Source organism: Diadema antillarum, unplaced genomic scaffold (genome assembly GCF_040938485.1).
Source record: "Diadema antillarum isolate AM-2024a unplaced genomic scaffold, OU_Dant_1.0 seq00000460_RagTag, whole genome shotgun sequence".
Taxonomy (NCBI): Eukaryota; Metazoa; Echinodermata; class Echinoidea; order Diadematoida; family Diadematidae; genus Diadema; species Diadema antillarum.
Window position 1 is genome coordinate 3,738,270 of NW_027271431.1, and position 20,353 is coordinate 3,758,622.

At 37.9% G+C, this 20,353-nt stretch overlaps 1 protein-coding gene across 1 annotated transcript in view; it reads left to right on the top strand.

Annotated features, from left to right (window-relative positions):
• Positions 1–136: 136 nt before the first annotated feature.
• LOC139733098 (zinc phosphodiesterase ELAC protein 2-like) overlaps positions 137–20,353 on the top strand; it is a 59,027-nt gene continuing 38,810 nt past the window's right edge. Inside the window, exon 1 of the mRNA XM_071643941.1 lies at positions 137–576. Coding sequence (XP_071500042.1) covers positions 137–576 — 440 coding nt within the window. The remainder of the gene's footprint in view (positions 577–20,353) is intronic.

Consider the following 20,353-nt stretch of genomic DNA (forward strand, 5'->3'; position numbering starts at 1 on the left):
TTGTATTCTTGTTTACACATGAGCTACACCTGTACACAGATAACACTACACGGCGGAAAAGGCTTTCAACACTGTCTGGCATAGGGGTCTCTTTTGTAAGCTGAAGTCTTCGAAGCTAGAACCGTGTATTCTGGATATGTTGCAATCAATGTACAACGGCTTAGAAAGCAAAGTATTCTGGAAGGGTAAGGTCAGCAACCCGATCCCTGTCACCCAAGGTGTAAGACAAGGCGGGGTCTTGTCTCCATTACTCTACACTACATTCGTTGATGACTTGATAAAGGAGCTAAGAGAGAAGAATCTTGGATGCTCAATAGACGGCCGTTTCTCGGGTGTGGTAGTTCTTGCTGATGATGTAGCACTCATCGCTAACTCTCCAGATCAGCTGCAACAGATGTTAGAGGTCACCTTCAACTATGCGGAGTATTGGCACTACAAAATTAATCCCTCCAAAAGTGCAGTGATTGCTATCAACAATGCTAAGCAACCTACAAGATCATCTTGGTGTGTCAATGGATTCATTGTTGAGGAGAAATCCAGTCATCCTCATCTTGGGGTCATTAAATCAGGCTCACGGTATGATCCTACAGACAACATAATTGGAACTGGTCTCCGTACTTTTTATGCCTTGACTGGCTCTGGAGCTTATACGGGAGGGCTTATTCCTACACTTGCATCCCAGTTATGGAGGATTTTTTGTATCCCAAGAATGTTGCATGGCTCATCGACCACTAAATTCACAAAATTGATGCTGCAGAAGTTGGATGGGGCACAGTCCCATCTCTTCAAGCAAGTACTTGGAGTGCCAAAATCAGCTGCTGACGAGATAGTCTATCTGCTCACCAACCTCTTGCCTCTCTCTGCCCAGATAGATCTTGACAGATTGTTGCTTCTAGGCCAACTCGCCAGCCTTGACCATAGCCGTTATGAGTTCAGAACATTTTTAGCAGCTCTCCAAGCTTGTACACCTACGGTTCAAGTCCTACAAGAGACTGTGTTGAAATATAATCTTCCAGATCTACATAGCATTGTCTCTACACCACTCCCGTACTCAACTTGGAAGAGGATGACTAAATACAGAGTCTATCAGGCTGTAAGACATCTTACCATACAAGGAATCCGCTCCAAGTCGTCTCTCAAGTTCTGGATAGATAACGTTCCACCCTCTGCTAATCTCCTATTGTATCCGAAGAACCCCCCGTCTCCTATCATCCGTCATGCTTTAATAATTAGAGCCCAACTTCTGTCATCCACATACTTGACACAACGTCGTCTCTACATACTTAGAAAGTCTTCCATATGTACTTGCCCCCTATGTGAATCTGAGGATGAGACAGTGGAACACTTTGTCTTTGTTGGATCTTGTCCCAGTCTTGTTCATCTCCGTCAAGAGTTCATATGCAGAGTCAAGGAATGTCTTGTTGATCACCCGAACTGTCTGGACTTGTATGACACTGATTACCCACTGCAATTTTCTCGTGCTACCTTATTAACCTTTCAACCTTGCCTGCCATCTGTAGGGTCTAATCCAAAATAGCCTGCTTCTTCTATCCCTCTTCTTTCTTCATAAAATCCATACTTGCCGTTCTACTTATGTTTAATACCATTAATTGCTGGATTTCCATATCTGGATTCCAGGAATCTCCAAAATAGTGGAGGGATCAGCTAAGAGAGAGAGGTGTTCCCTTGCAAATTATTGCCAAGATAAGAAAATTTGTAGCCTCACTGTCACACTGACACTGATGTTTGATGGTGTTGTTCATAATCATATTTATATGACACGGATTGATATCCACTTACTTTCAGGCATTGTTGTTCTTCTTCACGCAGCTGCAAGATGTTCTTCTTCCTCAGCTGCAGTAACGTTTACTGACCACTTCTGCTTTATGAAGAATGATGAAGGTTTAGAGGACGAACTTTGCTTCCCAGACACCGAAAATGGTAAACGCACGTAGGCCCTAGACACAGAATCGAATCGTAATGCTAAAACGCTTGGCGGTACTGCTAGCTAGCTAGCTCTACGCTTTATACGTACACTGTACATGTAGTAAATGTCTGCGCGATCCGATCCCCACAACACGGTAATGAACTGTAGAGGGCAGCACACAAAATGATCATTCTCGCAATCACAGAGGCCTAGGTGTGCCTAGGTGAAGGGAAATTTCCCTTTCTGTGCCATATAAGTGTGATGAGCAAGATGTTCACAAATTTTACACACAGCACTTGTAAACCTAACTATGGAAAAGTAATTCACGAGGCACCCAGAGGGTTAACTGTCAAAAGAAAAACATTAGAATAACACTTACCTCAATGTATGAAGCATGGCCGGCGGAACCGGGGGCCTTAGTGGGGGCTCGGGCCCCCACACTTATTGTCCACCATACAAAGGGAATAGGACCCTACATCCTGTATAAGTTGTCGTCACTTTGGCCCCATTTATTTATTTATTTATTTATTCATTTATTTTTTGCTTGTCAGCTGAAGAAACCCGGAAGTGGAAGGGGAGAGATAGAGATAAGCTGAGGACCTTTCTTGCTTTTTTTTTTTCGCTTGTCAGCCGAAGAAACCCAGAAGTGGAAGGGGAGAGATGAGCTGATCAGGACCTTTTTTTTTTCTTTCACTCCCTCCCTCTCTCTCTCTCTCTCTCCCTCTCTCTCTCTTTTTTGCTTGTTAGCTCATCAAACCCGGAAGTGCCCCCCCCCCACACACACACTTTTGAAAACGCTCCGCCGGCCCTGTGATGGGGTGAGTCAACACAATTTCAAGGTTTCCCCATTAACACTATTTTTCATGTTTTATTATCTAAAAAAAGAAAAGAAAAAGGAAAGTAGCTGACGAAATTCTACATTACTCCTTTGCCATTTTTATACCTGGCTTTGACGCAAGCCCAACACAATTAGATAATTTATCATGCTGTTACATGTATAATCATGACTAACTTTTACATCCTGAAGAATATTCATTATACATAATAAATAGTGAGCTAAATCACTTGCCTGTATATTGTACTTGTGTATTAATTCAGTGTAGTCGAGTTTCATTTTGTGCAGTTCGATTCATTTTCCATGACCGTACACTATTTTGAACAAAACTGTAGGCCTACAGTATAAATCAATAGTATATGCTAATAATCACGATAATGTCTTGAACAAATATATTTCAGTTACATTACAAATTAGAGTGGAAGACAGACTGTTTGATAATACAACGAAATTTCTGTTGGAAAATGTAACAAAATCTAAGTATTAGGCGTTATTGTAATAGAACTTAGCTTGGTCTTTTCAAGTCAATGATATTGTTGTTCAGAAGATTATACTCTCTTACGTATATAAGGATTAAGCACTGTCTGACAAAACCAGTACACTTGAAGAGTTTGTTCGCAAAAACCGATAAGTCCATTTTTGAAGATTTTGAAGAACGGTCTTTGTCATAAAGTACAAAATAATACCTTTTAAATGATATATTAGTCACTACACATAAAGGTACATTTTTGAAGTTATGGTCAAAAGAAGCAACATTTTTCTTATTATTCTCGTTATTTTTCTTGACCTTTAATCGCAAATATCTCCATTTGGCAAATATGGACTTATCGGTTTTTGTGAACAGACTCTTCACTTCTTCATTTATATTAATCACTTTGATACTTTCTTATATTGATTATTGTTCAACTGTGTGGGGTTCACTGTCGAAGAAAAATCTAAGAAGGCTATACAGAGGTGTCAAAACAAATCATTATTGTCGATTAAAATAAGATGTAGCTTATATCTCCCAGTTCAAGTTAATATGTTAGATTCTTTAAAGTTACAATCTGTCAAACATAGACTGGAATACAATTACATTGTACCATGTACCGGTAATAATATAAAACCAGTTACGAATAGTCTTGCTCCTGAATACTTAGACGAGCTTTACCCCAGCGAGTTAATCCATATTCTACAAGATCAGTCTCCGGAGGCATGCACCAACTGTATCTAGCTAAACCCAAGTGTGAGACCGAGTGCAAAAAAACTGTCTTTGTCCTACACAGAAACGAAGCTATTCAACTCACAAGGGTACGTATCTATCAAGTCCTCCGCCTCATTGCCCGCATCATCGAAATGGTTAGTTGATTTCTTGTGTCTTTGAAAGTTGCATATACATGTATTCTTTCTGTCACACTTCTTTCTCTCTTTTTTTCTCTCTCCCTTTATCTATCTAGGCCTACATTGATTCTCCATGCACTTTTATGATAATATTTATTATGTTCAAGTATTAGTTATATTATTATCATTTGTATTATAAATGTGATTTGCTATAGCAGGGCTTTCTTGAAAAGTATAGGCCATGCGGCTTGAATGGGACTATAACCCTGCTTTTATGAGAACATTATAAATAGATTACAATTGAAATGAATGAAAAAAAGTACTAAAAAGGTACTCTCTAAAAAAAATCGAGTGAAAATTTTCACTCTAAAAAGAGTGAATACAAAAAAGAGTGAATTTCGAGTGAAATTGGAGTGAATTTTGAGTGAAAATGCTCATTTTCACTCATTTTGGAGTGACATCAGGGATCACTCAAAGATTTTGGAGTGATCCCTGACGTCACTCCAAAATGAGTGAAAATGAACATTTTCACTCATTTTCACTCATTTTGGAGTGACGTCAGGGATCATCCGAAGATTTTGGAGTGATCCCTGATGTCACTCCAAAATGAGTGAAAATGAACATTTTCACTCAAAATTCACTCCAATTTCACTCGAAATTCACTCTTTTTTGTGTTGACTCTTTTAAGAGTGAATATTTTCACTCGGAGAGTACTTGTTCTTAAAGCCGCTTTGTGATGGTAGCCTGAGAAAACAAACAAACAATCAAACAAACAAACAAACAAACAGACAGACAGACAAACAAACAAACAAACAAAAACAAACATACACAAAAATGGGCAATTTCAGGGCCGGCGGAACCGGGCGGGTGGGGGTGAGGGGACTCGGCCCCCACTTTTTTTTTTCTTGCACAACACACAGGAATATAGGGTGTAACCACTGTGCCCCCCCCCCCCCACACACACACACTTTTTTGACCCGGAAAAGGCACCACCCGGAAATATATATATATATATATATATATATATATATATATATATATATATATATATATGGTTAACTGCAGATTGCAAGTTGTACCATCAGAGCGATTCTCTTTTTGTCAGCCAATGAAATCTTGAAGTGGGAACGCTGGTAAAATGTGTTTAATACTATAGGTCTATGATATTACTGGAGATCAACAAGAAGCACGTCGAGTAGACATGTACATATCATAGGGCTTATACTTGTTGTGTATATGCCTGTGTGCTATTTTGTTGATTGCTGTTGTCCATAATGACTTTATTAAAGGGTCCATAATTGGCCTATTATTACAATGTGATGTGTACTATACACATGTACATTTGTTATGTTGAAATGATGATGCGGGATCCTTGTCGTTTGACAAATCACCCCCAGCTCAAAGTCCCGTCAAAGAATCTTAAATGCATGTAGAATTTTTGCGAGTAAATCAAAATCTTGCCCGTCCACTGTCAATACGCAACGTGAACAAAAATCACTGGTATATGCAGGTCCTGTTATAAGTTATATATATAGTCTGATAAAAAAAATCAACAACAAGAAAACACAAAAACACTTACGATACGAGTAGGACTTTGCAACAGAAGAAAAAATATCAAAATCGGATTAAAATGTGGGAAGTGATAGAATAGCGAAGTTTCACTAATTTTTGCATAACAGTTCTCATAACATAGGCCTACAGTTAATATTGATATGCAAATGACTCGCAATTTTCTATTGATTATGTACAAAAAATAATGACGAAATGTCAAGTGTTTCTGTTATTTAAGTGTAAAACACAATGCCATTCCTGTTTGAATAACTTCAGAATGATTAATAGTTGGATAGGCTATGTCAAGATTTGATATTTGGGCGTACTTGCGTTTGAATGAAAATCTACAAATTTCAAAATTATGAAGGCCAACTGTAGGCCCTATATGGCAAGTTGTGAGGGGCATGGCATCGTCATCAGTTTAATATTTTTCGTGCTCATATTGATTGTTCAAGAAGTGTTTCCTGAAAATTAATGAAACTTCAAAATGTCACAATAACTTGCTGATCTTGGTATCTAATTTTCAATAAATTTCAGCTGTTCATGTGCAAAGAAATTGTACTCTTTTTCATAATGACTTTCAACTGCACTGGAATTCTTGCAAAATCATACATGTTTGTTAGGCTGAATAAATGCCTGGTGGCGTGTACGCTCTCAACCAATCATTTGATTAGGATCTGTAATAAATATTTGTGATTTACAATCACAAATAATTGTGATACTGCACCGGTCTACTGCAGCAGCTGATTGTTTGTCATTTTTCCATCTTTTCATTTCTGGCATACCGTGTAATAACGAGCCCCCGCCACTCCCACTCACTCGGTGTATACATTCGCGCGTAACGCACGTGGTGTATTCGTGTATAGTGCCTACATCCACGTGTATCAACTCACACACGCTAACTCGCCGTTCCATTATGGCAAGCCGTTCGGGTCAATGCGTCAGGTCACTACACGTACCTCGAAACACCTACGCGTGCCTGACCACACGTAACGCGTGGGTACACGTCACGTTACGTGTACCCACACGTCACGTAACGTGTACTTAAGCACGCGTAACGCGACGTGTGGGTACGCGTTACGCGACGTGTACCCTGGCGTAACGCGTGGTTGTACCTGGCGCTACACGTAGTCCACCACGCGTTACGCGTGGGGTAGGCACACGTAACGTCAGGTTGACTACACGTAGTCAAGTGTACACGACGCCACGCCAGGCTCCTGAAAAATTAGCCTTGTTTCAGGATATGTTTTTGTTTTTTAATCTGCTATAGTCGATCCGTGTCTAAATATTTTTAATGAGCTGAGATATCTTGTGTAGGGGAAAAATACGTGTCTAAATAATTTTGATGAGCTGAGATATCTTGTGTAGGGGAAGAATATCTAAGTTACGGAATTATGATTTCATTATTTCATTTGGAATGAGAGTGTTTTGTTTTTTTACTTTGTGTCTGCTAAAATGAAATCGATACTTTTTAGTACAGTCTGTTGACTTTTAATGAATAGGCCTATGGCGTTGATTTCACGGATTATGATTTTTGTGATTGTTTCTTATTTTTTCTTATGTTATATATCCTATATGTGTAGGCATTTGTTTCATGTTACTTTCATTTGTTTTTACCGCTTCTTCAGTATACTGTTCTTCAGTATTACTTTGCACTGATCCTTACAGTACCTGTACAGTATTTGGTCTACATAATGGTGATGAACATAGATGCCAGTTACGTTATTGTTTAATTTAGGTCGTTGGCTGAGCAATTAAATTCTTCCTTTTCAACCACAACTGGAAACTGATTATTTGAGGAGAAAATGAAACAACCGGAGAGGGTCAGTTTAGCCACAGAGAGAGAGAAAAAAAAAACAGGAAAAAGAAAGGGAGAGGGAGATCGGAAAGGAGAGGAGAGAAGAGAGCTTGTGGAGCAGAAAAAGGCAGAGAAAATTTGAGCTGCTAAACACTGATGGACACAGTCACTCACACCTTACATACACACATAAACACACACACACACGCACAAACGATCACATACATACAATTCAGTTTTTTCTATAACTTTATTACTACTTTCACTTTTAACTTGTGGATCTATGGAATATGGAATTTATCAGAATAATTTGCCAGTTTTTAAAGATTCCCCCTTTTTATCTACCTTGCTCTTTATCACAATCACAAGCATCAGATAACCATCATCTGTCATTCATGCAATCATTTCGGCTCACAACAACAAAACAATTGTTTTCCCATCAAATTTTACAATCTTTTGTTTTGAGAATCATATTTTCAATGAAATCACAATTTTAATTATGTAATGCACATATCAATAAAATACAGTAATGCAATTGCCGCCATGGTCCATATGCTCATGCCACTTCTAGTATGTACCAATGAACATGCTTCTGATTCTTGGTCCAATTTCAGTTATATGTATTACAGTGTGTACTTGAAATGTTGGTTTTGTTACAATAACCTAATACAAGGCTGAACATTATCCTTGGTCTAGGGACAACAGTAAGAGATGAACGGGTCACTGAAAATTTGTGAGCATTTCCATTGTTCTTACATGTCTTCCTTGCCTAGAAAATGGAAGAAGATCTCACGGCTCACTAATTGCATGTATTTGAGCTATCGTCACGTGATGGCAGATCACCATTACTCTTCACAGCTATTGAAATTTATTTCTAAATTGCTTTGTTACAGTCATTGTGTGCATATCGCAGTCTGTAAACAGTGAAGGATAAACATATCACTCAAGGAACCTGGCACACCATTGCATTGTTCCCCAAAATCATCCAATTGGAAACAATGAAAACAAACATATTTTGAGAATGAAAGTATTCATAAGCACCACCAAACAAAATCTGGTGAAATTTTGTCACAGCTCTTAACCTTGCGACAAATGTCCATATCTGCGACAACTTTTACTCATTAATCAAACTGCTATACTTCTGCATTGAAAATCTTTTTACTAGTATTTGTGCAGTGGTTGTTTACCTTTCTTTTAAAGTTTGAATGTATCCGACATAAGCTATCTATATACACACACACACACATATACATATATATATATATATATATATATATATATATATATATATATATACATATATATATAATATATATATATGTACACGAAATATAGATATGCAGTGGCGGATCTAGGGGGGCGCAAATGGCCCACACCACCCCCCCCCCTTTATTTTAGGTTAAAAACAATAGATATAAAAAGAAAAAAATGAAATGAAACCTGGAAGTGGCACCAGGAATATTAGTTGCCCCCCCCCCCCCCTTTACAGAATTTCTGGATCCACCCCTGATATGTATATTGACACATACATACACGCACATATACTAGTAAACATTCTTATTCACATATGTCATTTGTTATCTGTGGCTTTCACCATGTAAAAAACACTTTCACGGTCTGCATATTTGATGCGGTCACACCATTAATCATAAAAGCACATGATTTCATATACTATATGAGAAATGCATTATGCCCCACTAAAATCTACTTGTTGCAAAACAATCATCTTGTCCTTTTCATACTGAATGCTTGTATACATTTTACACTGTAGACCAAGAACAAAGCTCCGTGCACAGTCACCATTTTATACACCGTCCCTTTAGTTAATGCTCTCAAAGTGAAAGAAATTGTCAGTTTTGAGTTATGCTAAAGAGTAAATTCCAGAATGAAAGCACATTGTAAATTTGAAAAGGCAGATATTGAAAATGCATGCCTTGCTGAGTTTTGAAGAGCCAGTCATCTTATCTTACTCCTCAGAGATAACATGAAAGAGTTGTTTAATGTAAAATAGCAGAGCATGTGAATAAGTGCTAAAAATGAGATTATTTGCAATACCTCTAGGACAGTTGGAATTTCAGAACTGCAGTACACGATTTCAGTTGCAGAGACCAACAACAACAACAACAACAACAGAAATCGATATTGACCTGCTATTGTGATGAGTTGCATGGTCAGATTATTCAATATAAGGAGCCATTACTGTCACTAAACTCTCAAGAAATGTTGAAACTAAGGCTCCCATTTCTGTGCATCAAGATGCCGTGGACATAGGGCACGGTTAAGTGATGAGATCATTTCTTGCCACAGAAATGAACAAAGCATGGCTCTGTAACATATATTCTATGTGGATGCTCCACACCAGTGCTTGACTACTGGCTTAACCACACAAAGAATGACATTGTGCCTCATCATCTGTGTACTGTACAAAGAATGAGCTCTTCCAGAAGGGAAATATCCACAAGTTTCTAATTGAAATCATAGTCAAGCACCAATACTTCGATGAGTTGTGATGAATTTGTGAGTGTTGCAGCCTGTGACCACTGTCTGCTCATGACTTTCTTCCCTTGCTTGCAGAGAGTGATGACCCCGGCAGCCTGATGAAATGTCTTCAGAAAGATTACTGCCTTCTTTTATCTCCACTGACTGTCGACAGCGAGCTACTCATCCTTTGCGTGCTTAAATAGTACCATCTTCCAACTTCAAGCTTGCCGAGTATGATGATTGAGTCAACTGAGTTATACCTTCATAAGAGACAAGAAATTTCAGAAAAAGAAAGTGGACAAAGAAAATGAGATTATACTTCACACATAAAACATCTCCCAAGAATCTAACATGTGTCTTGTGTTAAGATATATGCACTGAGATGTTAACCTCCCCATATTAAAGAAAACAAACAAACAAACAAACAAACAAACAAACAAACAAACAGGAAGATTTGACATAGCAAACATGAAGACTCTTGTGAAGGCCAATTTCATGCATTACAATACGCCAAAAGACATCTGAATTATGTAGACTGCTGTAATCGATCATTATCAGAAAATGAAGAAAATTTCCATTTTTTAAGGAAAGTGAGACTTAATATGAGATGATGTCTGACCTCTTTATACACAGAATATGAAATTTAAAAAAAATGTCCTTTCATTGGAGTGAATTATTATCTATAATCAAACTGCATTGCAAAATTCCTGCCTATGAACTGCCATAAAGTTGTTAATGTTATGCATTATTATTCTTATGTATTGTAAATATGTCTGTGCAGCTCTGCATTCATTTGTAGACACGTGTGCATTTCTGCCACCATATATCTGTAATTAATATTTGCTTACCAATACCTATTGTGAGAATACCAATTGGGAAGTAAAAATCGGCATACACATGTTCTTGTGAGTTTGTTTGTGTGTGAATTCATTAAAATTGTGTGATACATTTCTATTAAGCGTTGTACAATCATTCAATCATATTTCAACAGTTTAATGTATATATGGCTTTCACAATATCTTACGATCAATAATAAACAATTACTAAGTGGTTAAATTCTTGTATGCAAGACATGTCCAGTGCTCCAATAACATAATGTTGATATCAGTGCAAGTTTTTTATTTCTTAATTGGTTAAGACACCAATAGCTGCTTTTAAAAAAATAATAATTTCAAATGTCAAACTGACACTAGCTGGTGTTCTTGCATGACATACACAAGAACCCAGAATATGATATAAAGCATTGCTTTTAACCCTCACTATAAGCTGTCGAGGAGGGGGCTGGAAGGTCCCCCTCGGCATTCCTAGCAATGTCGTCTTCGCAAAAAAACTATGGCTGTGATGTTTCACAACTTCTTCATTTCAAGTGTCTGCCGCATTCTCCCTATAGAGACCAAATTTTAGACACCCAGGAGGAAATTGCATATAAAATATATGTACATGCATGTCAGACCAAGATATGCTCGAAAACGTGGTACAGTTGCAATGAAATTTGTGCTTTCAGTCAAATTTTACAACAGCATGATTATTTTTTCTTTTCTTGATTAAAATCAATGAATAACATCTTTTCATGCTCCGAATACTGTCAACTACAAATTGCAATCGCACTGTTGAGATCTGGAAGGGGGAGGGGGCCTGGGAGGAGCCTAACTAAGATTACCTCCATCCCTCCCTTCCCTATCTTTTATCTTCCTAAACAGTTGAGGTTAATACAATGATAGTAGTTTGGATGAGTTCACGTACTCAGTGAAACACTCACCACATAACTCCTTGTTTTTCCAGCTACAGAAGAGCAAAATGCATGTCAAGGAGATTGGCACTGTCTTGTTGCAGCGTAGCTTGGCAATGGGTGGACTGATAGTCTCCCTCTTAATGTCGATCAATTCCCCAGCTGATGCATTTCTTCAGCTAATTCATGGTAATAAACACAAGAGTCAACCTTTCATAACTTGATTGTACAGTGGCAGGTGACAGATCAACCCCCTTCCCCTCCCCCCCCCCCCCCCCCCCACAGCAACAACAAATAAAATACTAAACCCAGGACAATGAAATTCCCTGAAAGTATGAAATAGTCAACATCCCCAAGCATCTATGACTTGAAGGCCTGAAATTCATCAAACAAATCATATTTGTAGGGGTTTTAGTGCACTCAAGCACTCAATAAAGGAGCCTGAACATGAAAAGGAGCCTGAAGATGTAGTAATGTCTCAACCTCATTCACACACTATGATTCATTACTGTCAAGAATATCATTTTAAACGAGGTAAGTTGATATTCAGTAAACATCACATCACAAAATGTCTGCGTATGAACTTTCATAAAGTTCATATGCTGATTCATTCCACACAATGCATGTGCATGAGTACATGAGAATGTAATGTGCATTTCATTCTCATGTACTGCAACTATGCCTTAAACCCATTTAAACTGCGCACATGAAATTTGTAAATATGTGTGCATTTCTGTCACCAGATTTGCAAATTGATATTTGCTTAATTCATGCCTACTGCAAGATTACCAACTGGAAAGTGAAAACTTAATGTAGGCATATACTTATGTATTCCTTATTATTTCTTATATTTTAATTTATTATTATTCCTACAACATAAAGTTTTGACTGAATCCTTACACAAGTCACAAACAATACTGAGTGGCTAACTCTCCCACACAAGACAAATCTCATGGTGTAACAACCTACAGTTGACATTTCCAGGGAGGTGGGACTCAGTATTGCAGGCTTGGCTTTTGATCCATTTCTTTGGTAAAGGCACCAAAAGGTGCTAAAAAAAAAGAAATAAAAAAAAAATTATCTCAAATGTTAAACTGATTCTTACACTGTAGCTGTTTGCTCTGAACAGAAACATCCTCCCATATTCCATGTACAAGAACCCTGAACCTCGTAAAAATACAGTTTTACCTACTGTATAACTTCATTAGAAATTGTGATTCATAATACATTATAGCGGTTGATGTACTTGATGATATACTCACCACTAAGCTATCACTTGCTTTTCCAGATTTTAATGAGCAAAACACACATCGGTAAGATTGGCACTGTCTGGGTGAAGCATGGACTGACAGTCTTCCTCTCAATTCATGTCAATACAGTCCCAGTCACTTCTTGAGCTACATCATGGTGATAAGACACAACAGTAACTTTGATAATTTGATTGTACACAACTTCAGGACAGTGGTAAATGGCAGATCACAACCCTTTGCCCCCCCCCCCCCAAAAAAAAAAAAAAACAACAACAACAACAACAACAATCACTGTGGAAACTGAAATTCAATGAAAATATGAAAAAGTCAAGATCCTCAGACAGCAATAACTTGACGTCCAAAAAATTCATCAAGGCAAAGGATTTTGAGGAGTTAAGTAATTTAGAATAAGGGTAAAAGATCTAGATTAACCTTACAAAGTAGCATTCAAGGTTTATTGGCTTTGACTTGTGCCCACTGACTTAAGGATCACACACTACTCAGTCAACCTGAATTAAAAAGAAAAGCTTGTTTACTTGCCCATAACCGTCTATGATCACCTGTCATATGACATTTTTGTGTGAGTGATGGGAGAGGGTTGTGGGGAGAAGGAATGATCACATATTGTTTTGTTACGAGAAATAGGAATGGGAAAGTGAAATGTGATGACCAAGAGGAGTATGATATTAGTTACTGACCAATGATAAACTTCCAATTGGGACACACATACATAATACCTCTACATTCATATCCACATTAGATATTCTGCAGACACAACATACTGTTTATAGTTTAAGAACTGATTCAGTCAGCAAAGTGAAGAAAAATAAAACATGTTACATATATGCCACCTGACAGAAATTTGAACACCTCAAGATCAAATTTCCTTATCTTTGAGTAAATGCAGTTCACTGTATATTTTAATTTTTTGATTTTTCCTTTTTAATGGCATACATATTGGCAATACACTAATAACTGTTGTCAGCCCAAGATATCATTATATTTATCTTATCTTTTCTGAAATGATATACTGCTGCTATGGTCCAGGCTGACATCACAATCTTTCTTTGACTTTATTACAGCAAAGTGGTTCCCAACCCTTTCTACTGTATTGAATTTAACTTCACATTTTTTTAATGTGATCATACACAGCCATGCCGCTGTAAATGAAGTTGCGATGCCATATGCTTTGCATTCTTGCACGGCGTCTGTTCAGGCTAGTGATCAGTAAAATAAGTCTAGGAAGATTACAGTACTTATCAATAGATATTCTTTGCCTAAGAATTCAAAACATAAGTGAACTGGGGGGAAAAAGTAACATGCCCCATGTGCATTGTATGTCATTATGTGAAGATAAGCAATGTGTGAAGAATTTAAAAAAAAAGCAAAATATTATGCCTTTGCTAGTATGCTGGGGAAATACTCCATGTCTATCAGTTGATAAGTAAATTGTTCTGCTGTTCCAAGAATCCCCAACGTACTGATCAACATACATTACCTAGAACTCTATATCATACATATATACATATATATGCATGGATTCCATGATCATGGAAATTACCAAAAAAGAAAAAAAAAATCACAGAATGACTATCCCAATGACCTGTCAATTTTCCATGTCCAACCATAGATGGCCAACATAATCTGTACCGGTGCCTCTGTTCCTTTTCATCATTGTTTGGCCTTGCATTGACTATAATTTTCAAGTCTCACCTTAAATATGCACTTTACAAATTTGATAATTTTGAGAATTATGAGGGTAAATACTAGGTATAGATTCTACTGTACTGTCTAATTTGTCTTTTGCATACTGTCGTACGTCAAACATGTAGATCTAACGTTACATTGTATTACACTTGCTGAAAACAGAATAACAATATTTAGGCCTATTCCTACTTGTTCACAATAAGTAGGTCTAGGTCTATTTATATAGGAGCCTACTACAGTACTAGTACAAAATAAGGCGCTGATGTAGTTTGGTTCTGTGTAATTATTGAGATTTGGTCATGGATACGACGGTACATCATCAGCGCCTATAGGCTACCTATACACAACCCACAAGGCCACATATCCATTCATGGCAATCACGACGGGCGTGCTCCCCCAGAGCTTCGGCGGGCTACACAGTCAGGAAAAGTGAAAGTACAGGGCTGGAAGACGGACAAGTCGAGTAATTTTGGAGTGCATTTTCTAATCGTGTACCTACAGTTTTCGTATTAACTGCAATTCTGTATGACATGAGACACATTAGTGTGGTAGACCAATAGTTTGTATTGCTATTAATAAATATCATGGGCGAAAAATAATCAAATGAACTTACTGTCACAGAAGGGTGCAATGTCGAGTACACTGCCCAGAGTAGATCCGTTACTTCGCAATTCGTGCGGTACAATCCTGCCATACGTCTGTCTGTAGTTACGTTATACGTGTCTTCAATCGGCAGTCTAGTCCGCCACAGCCAACGTTAGCTTATTTCATATGAAAGGTAATTTGTCAATGGTGATAAAAATGATAATAAGGCACGATTTGTAAGAATGATAGATAAAAGATTATGATAATGTACTGTTGTCTGTAGACTGACTACTAAAGTATAGACCTGTATTACAATTTTCATTTTATTATTTTTTAAAAGGCTATAAGCCTTACGCACGGCTAACTTTCCAGTAGCCTGGCGTGGCGTCGTGTACACTTGACTACGTGTAGTTAACCTGACGTTACGTGTGCCTGCACCTCGCGTAACGCGTGGTGGACTACGTGTAGCGCCAGGTACAACCACACGTTACGCCAGGGTACACGTCGCGTAACGTGTACCCACACGTCGCGTAACGCGTGCCCACACCACACGTAACGTGTGGTGTGGGTACGCGTAACGCCAGATCAGGCTTCACTGTGCAAAACCCATAGGCGAGCCCGACCTGGCGTTACGCGTACCCACATCACACGTTACGTGTGGTGTGGGCACGCGTTACGCGACGTGTGGGTACACGTTACGCGACGTGTACCCTGGCGTAACGTGTGGTTGTACCTGGCACTACACGTAGTCCACCACGCGTTACGCGAGGTGTAGGCACACGTAACGTCAAGTTGACTACACGTAGTCAAGTGTACACTTCGCCACGCCAGGCTCCTGAAAAATTAGCCTTGTTTCAGGACATGTCTTTTTTTTTTATTTGCTATAGACTATACGTGTCTAATTATTTTTCATGAGCTGAGATATCCTGTGTAGGTGATGTGATGCGGGAGATTCTGTCTTTGAACCATTTAATTTTGTATTATTGTTTCTAATTGGATGATAAAGAAAAAAAAAAACATAATTATGGTATGGGTTCCTGGGGGATGTTTCATCAATTTAGTTAGACTTAACAACTTGTCAGCTCTGACAACTTTCATGAAACGGTACCATGGAGTGGCACGTCTATCATTCAGTATTTTTGGATTGTAATTCACGCACAATAATAATTATAAAGCCATTTACAAATTCTTCTTCCACAAATATTTGTTGATGAAAATGATAACATGAAAGTTTTATTCTAAATGCACTGTAGAAATTCAAGTTGTAATATTATTATGTATGCTGCATGTGCTGCCTGCAGAGATTATGATTTGCATTCGTTCATTTTTGTGTATATTTTTTGGTAATAAATTTGAGTTGTGCCGTCATGTACATGTATTATGTGGTATACATGTGAACAACAATCAACTGAAGTTTTCTGTATACGTCCTAATCATAACTAACATAATAAACACTTGCCAATTTGAATCTCTATTTGGCAGATTGCTAGTTATTGTTGTTTTTCTTTCAGGTCAGTTTAATTCCGGCAGAAGGTCGAAATTCTTTCTTTTTGGACCCATGTCATGGAACTACTCAATTTCTGTGTAGCTTAATACCGGTATTGTCAATAATCGCATTTAAAAAGAACTGACTTGCTACTCTCATGAAATTAAGAAAATATCTCATCAAAATGACACAATATCTCATCTGATAAGAGATAATTATATCTTGCTTTGATGAAATAGAAATATTTTTTCACATGTCTCTCCCTGGGCTCCGTATATACGAAAAAAAAAAAGTGGACAAAACAATCCATAATTTCGACGATGGTGCTGAAAAATCACTCAGTCTTCCGTTTTTAACACACGCACCATAACAGAGTCTGCGTTGATGCTGGCTATTCAGAAAGCTTCTTTCATACCACTCCATCCTATCATGGCGAATTCTTGTCATTAGATGCCGACAGTGGCATCTGCTTATGTCATCTGTATAGCAGTTGTATTATCATAGTGAGGGCTTTAGCTTTGTAAAAACAGGCCCAAAGAGATTGAAGCCCTTGCAGGTTTTCTACTAGCACTTGGAAAGAACCGAACATTTTCATCAATTCAATCTACATTAATGTACCTGTTAGGGATCCAGCAGAGGTGGGCGCACCGAGCGTGTCCCGCCTCTTTTATTTTGTTTTTGTTAAAACGATAGAAATGAAAAGACAACGTCAGCCAATGGACCCCCCTTTTTATGGAATTCTTGGATCCGCTCCTGTGTACATTGATATCGGCATGTCTACCAAACATGAATCTATCCATCGAAGAAAAACAATGACATATTCTTTATTTTCATTAAGCAGGAATGATATACGATATCGAAGCACAATTCAAATGCGATAAATACGAGACATAGATAATGATATCGGTTTTCTTTTGTGTTTCTCTTTCATTTATCTTTTTGAGACCCTGAATCTCAAAACCGACAAAAAGTCACAAGACATGAATTTCTTAGGTTTAGGGCAAATTCTAAAAGAACACACTCTGAGCTTTAAATGATGTATTCAATTCAAATGGACTCTCCTAACTAATCTAACTATTGGAAAGAAATCACACATTGTTGAAAAGTGTGAACTGAGGAAAGAAGATCTGAAGTAATGGGTGTATTCATGCGCTTTTTAAATCTTCACCAAACAGTATACATAGCTGTGCCGTGGAATGGGACAAAACGGGATCTAAACCACAGGATCAACAACAACGAAGGCATTATCAGATTAAGCTGAAATAGAGCATGCTCTAGTAACATATTCTGTCCAGGCTATTGTATATTGATGCCAACTTTACAAGCAGTAGCATTCCTTGTTACAGTTCAAAGCGAAGAGTGTGTCTAAGGGTTTGGAAGATGCTATGGGATTTCCATGCTGAAACATACTAAATGATCTCCCTCACTTTACAACAAAAAAGAGGTTGTAGAAAAACTGCTGAAAACACACTTTACCATGCATGTATAATGACCCCAAACTTATGAGAAATAGTGTATGTGAAAGACTTAAGATTGATCTGGTTTGCCTGCATGTTTCAGCACTGAATGGTGAAACAGATGAGCGTTTCATTGAGTCCTAATGTAAAATTAAGGGTTGCGACCTTTTGTTGGTTTTGTGATGCACGGTCACATCATTTTATTTTCTACAAGTACACAGTACACAATGACTGTGCGTCCATTAGGGAAGGCTGAACATAAATGTTTCTTGTTGCATCAAATTTAATATTTTGAATGCCCCTAAACAGGAAGAAAACAAAATGTCATCAAATATCGGTCAATAACAGTCAAAAGTCATAAAAATTAGGTGAAGAGACTGCAGGTATAGCAAAGGGTTTCATAAATGTTTTGTGAGTTTGAAGATAGAAAGAAAGCCATACCTACGAAGTGAAATTCATGAAGAAATAATGCAATTTATGGACCATGATAATAATGTCAAATTTGGCAGGTACCATGGTATAAGTATATTACTATGAAAAAGTGCTTAAATGGCGTCATTAACATAATTCGAATAACATGCACTTTGACAAAGTTCATAAAGTCATACCACATCAATATGATGAACTGAGATATGAACAGTTTTTTTCCCCCATGACACATTATGTTCATGAAAATTATTAACGTTGGGGGTATACATACGTCCATTTTTGTCATTAATAGATAATTTTATTGTCCAATTTGGCCATTAGAGAAAAAAGGAATAGCGGGTTTGGCTGTATCACAACAGACCGAGGTTGGCCATGGGAGACTAATGGTGCTCTGGTAACATTGGTCTTGTCGAGAAGCATCTAGCTGGAATGCATGCAGTATGTGACCTATGTGTTGTTCTTCACTTTTTCTTTGCAAGGAAGATGTGCAAATACACTCTCACAGATTCCTGTGACCCGATCACCTTTCTCTGTTGTACCGGGGCCACGGCGAAAATGTAATGTCCAGCCTTGTATGACGCGTTGCACCAGTTTAGAAGAATAAAATAGATAAAGTTGGACCAACAATAGTTAGACTGCAGTTTAAGGATGGGCTCCAGCATGCAACTACTGTCATTTAGCATTATGAACTTTCAGGTAATTATTGTATTACTCTATTCTTAGGACGTGTACCACATATTGCATTTCTCAAGTACATTCTCACACATAAACGCCTTCAAAGTAAAACTATACGTTGTCAGTGTTGAGAGAAAAAAATCTTTCGTTTTAGTGTTGTTTGCTGTGAGCGGATGTGATTGCAACAAAAAAAAAAAAAGAAGAAAAAAGACAGATAGCTACTGATATAATTATGATGCACGTGATTATGGTGATTTATTACATCCCAGTTCTGATAATCTAAGCGTGAGGTAGATGAGAGGGAGAATTTCGAATACAGGCATATTATTCTGATGAATTCCCCAATTATTAGTAATTTAATATACCCACAACAGGTGGTGAAAGTATATAGGAATAAAGCCATATGTAAAGTTTTATTTGTATGTCCAGGTCAATAGCGGATGTTGTGCGATTGTCCATGTGTCCAGAATGTGATGTTTTGGAAAGGTTATGCATATCCTTACTGCACTGCCTGTGTCTGGTTCATGGCATAACAGTCCGTATGCGTACAATCATGCGTCTGTGGCCACAAGAGGGTGCTATTCACAAGACGTTACGTTGTATTACTGTATTGTGATCTGCTATGCAGTCAGGTCTAAGGCTGCGTTCACATAGAAGTATACTATTCCGGTATTCGGGCTCTTTTTTCGAGGGCACGCGAATAGCTTGAATCCAACGATAGGATTTCCTCACACCGGTTCACATAAGAGGGCACTATTCGAAAGTACGAATAGCTGCGAAAAGTATAGCAAAGTGGGAATCGAGCTTGTTCGATTTTCTTGCAGCGTATACCGTCTCTCGTTTATAAAATAATGACAGTTTTGGTCTGGATTTGCCCTTTAGCAAAAATAAGCATGTAGACTGACATTCTGATGCAGTTTAGAAATTGTTAATAAGATTTGCTGCGATGTAGGAGGAAGAAATCCTCACTACATGGGATGGTGAGTTGACGGTGCGGGTGATGGTGTATATTCGGTGCTCGAATAGCGAATAGCGAATAGCGAATAGCGAATATCGAATACCGAATAGTTCTATGTGAACGCAGCCTAACGCATACACATTGCATTCGTACATGGAATCAGTG